The sequence below is a fragment of the Oryzias melastigma genome, linkage group LG9 (genome assembly GCF_002922805.2).
Source record: "Oryzias melastigma strain HK-1 linkage group LG9, ASM292280v2, whole genome shotgun sequence".
Classification (NCBI taxonomy): domain Eukaryota; kingdom Metazoa; phylum Chordata; class Actinopteri; order Beloniformes; family Adrianichthyidae; genus Oryzias; species Oryzias melastigma.
The window spans coordinates 179,966-185,514 of record NC_050520.1 but is presented as its reverse complement, the minus strand read 5'-3'; the positions used below and the strand labels follow the sequence as shown (position 1 = coordinate 185,514).

General features: G+C 49.3%; 1 protein-coding gene across 1 annotated transcript; it reads right to left on the bottom strand.

Moving 5' to 3' along the window:
• Nucleotides 1-259: 259 nt before the first annotated feature.
• Nucleotides 260-4,691, bottom strand: lrrc2 (leucine rich repeat containing 2). Its single transcript, XM_024265330.2, has 9 exons — nucleotides 4,553-4,691; nucleotides 4,152-4,237; nucleotides 2,551-2,636; nucleotides 2,331-2,487; nucleotides 2,118-2,254; nucleotides 1,908-2,053; nucleotides 1,673-1,825; nucleotides 1,430-1,605; nucleotides 260-1,176 (listed from the first exon to the last, which is right to left on the bottom strand). The coding sequence occupies exons 1-9, from the start codon at nucleotides 4,687-4,689 to the stop codon at nucleotides 1,127-1,129; spliced, it is 1,128 nt and encodes a 375-aa protein (XP_024121098.1). The 5' UTR covers nucleotides 4,690-4,691; the 3' UTR covers nucleotides 260-1,126.
• Between the last annotated feature and the right edge of the window lie 858 nt (nucleotides 4,692-5,549).

Genomic DNA, 5,549 nt, shown 5'->3' with positions numbered 1-5,549 from the left:
ACATTTGGAAGCATTTATGGGTTTCTGTAGTTTGTCATGAAAATCTTCATTTCTTCGGTCGTTTATCAGTAGTTTAACCTTGAGGTTATTGTGGATCAGTGAGATCTCAGGTTTTTATTTGACATCTTTTTTATTTTGAAGGAAAACTTTTGAAAACGGTTGACGTACGACATGCTGCTGTAACGCAGCCGCAGGTTTCTAACTCTGATTTGGTCACACGATCAACACCGTATCCACGGCAACCGCAGGTTTTCTGCAGATCTGATCATTATGATTGAACCTGAGGGTCTTTTGGGTTTGGAAAAGATTTATTTCAGTCATTTAAAGCAGAAATGTTACAAAAACAAGTTTCTATCAAACTGGATTGTTAGTCATAAAACTGATAATACAAACACCAGAAATAATTCAGATAAATCACACGAGTTCTGCTGACCCTCCAGTCCAGACGTCTGCAACCTTTGCCAGTCAAAAAGCCATTTGGACCTGTTTGGTTCTGATCAAATAGGAGCCGCAAAACTTACAATACCCTTTTGGGAAAATGTGGTTTTCCTAGTGTCGTTTTTTATAATGACTATGAATTACATTTATTGGTTGTGAATAAATACGTAGATATTAAGATAAATTGGAATTTTCTCAAAAGTTTTTACTTTAGACAGAAGCTCACTTGAGTTTCTTTCAAAATAAAAGACTTCCTGTCTCAAACAGGAACATTCAAGTAAATCAAATGAATCCCTAAAAATGACATTTTCTCTTGTTATACTTTAGGTTTACTTCAGTCGTCCTTTCTCCTACTTACTGCTGCTGTTAACTGGAGCATAAACATGAACGTGATTGGTTAATGATGCAGTAGAAAGTACGTTAAAGTCATAAAATAAACTCAGCAATCAGAAAAGATCAGACTTTTTACCAGCGTTTTGCCTAGAGGATCGACCCGCCTGTGTCTACGAGCTGCAGGCGTACTACGGTGACTGAGACTGAAGGTGGCGCTGTCTGCATCTGCAGCTTCGGCTGCTGAGATCTTCAGACTTTGAGATGTCAACCGGGCCGATCTAGAACCCTGTAGAACTCGAGGCGCAGGTTGGTTCCACTGAAGAAGACGAACGTTTCCTGTTCCTCCTCATCCTCCTCACAGCCGACAGGAGAAGGAGACCTTGGTGGTGGAGCAGGGGACGGTGTCTGAGAAGGCACAAAAAGCTTGAGTCAGATTCTAACGTTTTGGGTCACCGATGTAACCGGTTTCTGGGCCGAACCGGGACCTGCCGGCTCCACACAGGAGGAACTCGCTGGGATTTGAACCTGGGCCTTCTACCTGTGAGGCGAGAGTGGTGACCATTACACCAGCGTGCAACCCCCTCAACTCAGAGGTTCAGGAGATTCTTCCATGAAGCTATCGGACCCCCGACCCCCATCCCAGCACAGATCCCCTCACCTCTGTCCTCCAGCGAGCTCAGGTACGCCTCCATGAACTCTTTGTCGCTGCTTTCCTTCTGCTCCTCTCTGTGCTCAGTCCACCTTCGGCCCCTCCTCTTTTCTCCCCGGCTCCGCCCCTCCTCTCCCCGGCTCCTCCCGTCTTCACTGATGGGTTTGTCGTAGAGCCGGATGAACCTGTGAGGACCAGAACGTCTCGTCAGTCTTCTGAAAGGTCCGGTTGCGTTTGTGTCCATGTCATTACTTGATGTCTGGGTTGCTGCAGATCTTTGTGGGGGTGCAGGTGAGCCGGTCGCCACTGACGACCACCGTCCTCAGGGAGGGGATGTGGGCCAGACACATGGGCAGGTAGGACAGGTGGTTCCGGTGGATGAAGAGAGTGCTGAGGTTCTCCAACCTGTGGAGGAGAAGGTCCAGACAGAAGAGGCTGGAGAGACCCTAACATCCACACCCCTGCCAGTGCAGTCCCCGCCCCTCACCTGTCCATGTCCTGCGGCAGGTCGGTCAGCCCGTTGCCGCTCAGGTCCAGCAGCTGCAGCCGGGTCATCCTCAGAGCGCAGATGGGGATGGAGGCGAAGCGGTTCTCCGCGATGTCCAGGTGCAGCAACTGCTTCAGGCTGCTGAGCTGCAGAGGGGGAGGGGCATCAGAGAACATGACTCCACCCCCAGGCACACACCCCCCACCTCACCTCAAAGGGCAGCTCGGACAGGTCGCCGTTTCCCGCCAGTTCCAGCCTCTGCAGCTTCTGGCAGCCCCCCAGCTCCGCAGGAACGGCGCTCAGACGGTTGTAGCTGGCGTTCAGCCGGCGGAGCTCGCTCAGTCTGCCTGGATGTGCAGGTGCAGCAGGTGAAGGGGGGGTGGAGCACAGGTAAACAGCAGGTGACGCCTCCTACAGTCTCACCAATGTCCGGCGGCAGCTCCCTGATGGCGTTTTTGGGGATGTCCAGCACAGTGAGCTGAGTGAAGAGGGCCAGGAAGTCCGGCAGCTGCTGGATCCTGGTTCCCTGAACGCACCACTCCTGCAGGTACGTCCTCCACTGCAGCTCGCCGGGGAAGGCCTGCAGAACGCCGTTCCTCAGAAGGACTCGGTGGGGAAGAGGTCTGCCGAGCTGCTAACCTACCGTCCAGCGCTCTCCCTCCAACCTGAAGGTCAACCTGTCGGCGTCCTTCTGCTCCGGCGGGATGGCCGGATCCTCCTGGGGGTGTCCTGACAGCAGAACCACAGGAGCACAGGTGTGTCACAGGTGTGATACAGGTGTGATACAAGTGTGATACAGGTGTGTCACAGGTGTCATATATCATGTTACAGGTGTGATACAGATGTGATACAGGTGTGATACAAGTGTGATACAGGTGTGTCACAGGTGTCATATATCATGTTACAGGTGTGATACAGGTGTGTCACAGGTGTGATACAGATGTGATACAGGTGTGTCACAGGTGTGATATATCATGTTACAGGTGTGATACAGGTGTGTTACAGATGTGTTACAGGTGTGTCACAGGTGTGATACAGATGTGATACAAGTGTGATACAGGTGTGATACAGGTGTGATACAAGTGTGATACAGGTGTGATACAGGTGTGTCACAGGTGTGATACAAGTGTGATACAGGTGTGTCACAGGTGTGTCACAGGTGTGATATATCATGTTACAGGTGTGTTACAGGTGTGATACAGGTGTGATACAAGTGTTTTACAGATGTGATACAGGTGTGTTACAGATGTGATACAGGTGTGTTACAGGTGTGATACAGGTGTGTCACAGGTGTGATATATCATGTTACAGGTGTGTTACAGATGTGATACAGATGTGATACAGGTGTGATACAGGTGTGTTACAGGTGTGATACAGGTGTGTTACAGATGTGATACAGATGTGATACAGGTGTGATACAGGTGTGTTACAGGTGTGATACAAGTGTGATACAGGTGTGTTACAGATGTGTCACAGGTGTGATACAAGTGTGATACAGGTGTGATACAGGTGTGTCACAGGTGTGTCACAGGTGTGATATATCATGTTACAGGTGTGATACAGGTGTGTTACAGGTGTAATACAGGTGTGTTACAGGTGTGATACAGGTGTGATACAAGTGTGTCACAGGTGTGATATATCATGTTACAGGTGTGATACAGATGTGATACAGGTGTGATACAAGTGTGTCACAGGTGTGATACAGGTGTGATACAAGTGTAATACAGGTGTGATACAGGTGTGTTACAGATGTGATACAGGTGTGATACAGATGTGATACAGGTGTGATACAGGTGTGTTACAGGTGTGATACAGGTGTGATACAGGTGTGTTACAGATGTGTCACAGGTGTGATACAAGTGTGATACAGGTGTGATACAAGTGTGTCACAGGTGTGATACAGGTGTGATACAAGTGTAATACAGGTGTGTTACAGGTGTGATACAGGTGTGATACAGGTGTGATACAAGTGTGATACAAGTGTGATACAGGTGTGATACAGATGTGATACAGATGTGATACAGGTGTGTTACAGGTGTGTTATAAGTGTTATAAGGAGCAGTACTTTTCCATATCAAGGTCGGTTTTAAAAGTTTAAGTCAGAAAAAGTGAGAAGATTTCTGAAAACACAGGAAGTACTGCCACAGGAAACAGGAAGTAGATGAAGAGTTTAAACCTTCCGCTCTCTGGTGTCTTTAGATTCCTCCCTACAGGTCGTGGGCTGTGGGCGGTGCCCATGCTTACCTGTGCAGGGCGGAGCTCCCAGCAGCTGCAGGTCTTTGGTCTTCAGGCTCCTGCAGTAGATGCGGTACTGCCACTGCTGGTCGATCCTGCAGAGACCAGCATCAGGTCTGATGAGGCCAGACTGTCTGACCCCTACAGCCCGACTGGGCGGCACCGACGCCGGGGTAAAAATAATGCCCCGCCCCCACACACAGACCCCCCTCCCTCCTGCTGCATGGGACTCAGGTGACCTGGATGGTAACGATGAGGCATCATCCTCCCATTGGGGGGCTCACACATGGAGGTTTAGGTGGACTGACCCCCGCTGACCCCTACAGACCGGTTTCTGTTTACTGTTGATGTGGGCGGAGCACATTATCGCCGCTGTGCCTCGCGTGTCATCCGGGCGGTGCTTCCCTCACCTGGCGAGGGCGCTGTTCTCCACCCTCTCCTGCTCCTCCCTCTGTTTCCGTCGGTGTTTCTGGACCCGGACCTCCCAGATTCCTCGGATCAGCGACAGATCGTGAACCGGGACGTCCACCTTCCTGTCTGGACCCATCTTCTCTGGGGGGTGAGGGGAACCAGGTGAGGTCACCTGAACAGCTTCTCTGGTTACAGACAGGAATAAATATGGACCCCCCCAACACACACACAGAAACACATTCACACCACATCTCCAGAACCATCTGAGAGGTGGACCGTTTGAACACGGAAGAATCAGAATCAGAACTAGAACTGATTAAGAACCAGAACCAGAACTGATTCTTCTCGTCGCTGAAGCTCCTCTGAAACCTTCAGAGGAGCTGAAGCTGAACTGATGAGAGAAACTGTCCTAAAGCTTCAGATTTTAAAGAAATTCTGGATCAGAACTGACAAACTCGGATCGACTGAAGCCCAGAGGACCAGAACCCATCAGAACTGTTTATTGGAACCGGTAAAACGCTAAAATGGATCGGTGTGGAGCCCCCCTACCTGCCCCGCCGGCCACCTCCACTGCTTGTTTACAGACGGAGCGGTGACCTGGGGGCTATTTTTACCCCCGAGTCATGTGACCCGCCCCCCACAGCTGCATCATGACGAGCTGAACGTGGATTCATATAAAAGGGGCGGGGCCCTGAAGTCAGTCGATCAACCCCCCCCAGCATCATGTGGACTCTAAGGATCTGGCTCCTCCCCTGATGACCTTTGACCCCTGAGGGAAGCTCTTTTCTTCCATGTTAATGTGAACTCAAACATTGAAAGTTTCATTTGTTCTTTGATGTCATTTTTTTATTTGTTCTGTTAATAATAAATATTGTTTTTATCAAAAGTCTGAGAATTTGTTAAAATGTTTTTATGTCCTTATAAAACTGAGAGTAATCCAAGTAGAAACATTTAAACCTGTTTTTGAAAACTTTGAACTTTGAGCTAAAATTATTT

Excerpts from the sequence above, each read along its gene's own strand:
- lrrc2 (XM_024265330.2), bottom strand. The coding sequence starts at position 4,689 with ATGGGTCCAGACAGGAAGGTGGACGTCCCGGTTCACGATCTGTCGCTG. Across the intron at positions 4,238-4,552 it reads GAGAACAGCGCCCTCGCCAG|GATCGACCAGCAGTGGCAGT; the intron begins GTGAGGGAAGCA and ends TGGTCTCTGCAG. Across the intron at positions 2,054-2,117 it reads TGTCCGAGCTGCCCTTTGAG|CTCAGCAGCCTGAAGCAGTT; the intron begins GTGAGGTGGGGG and ends CCCCCTCTGCAG.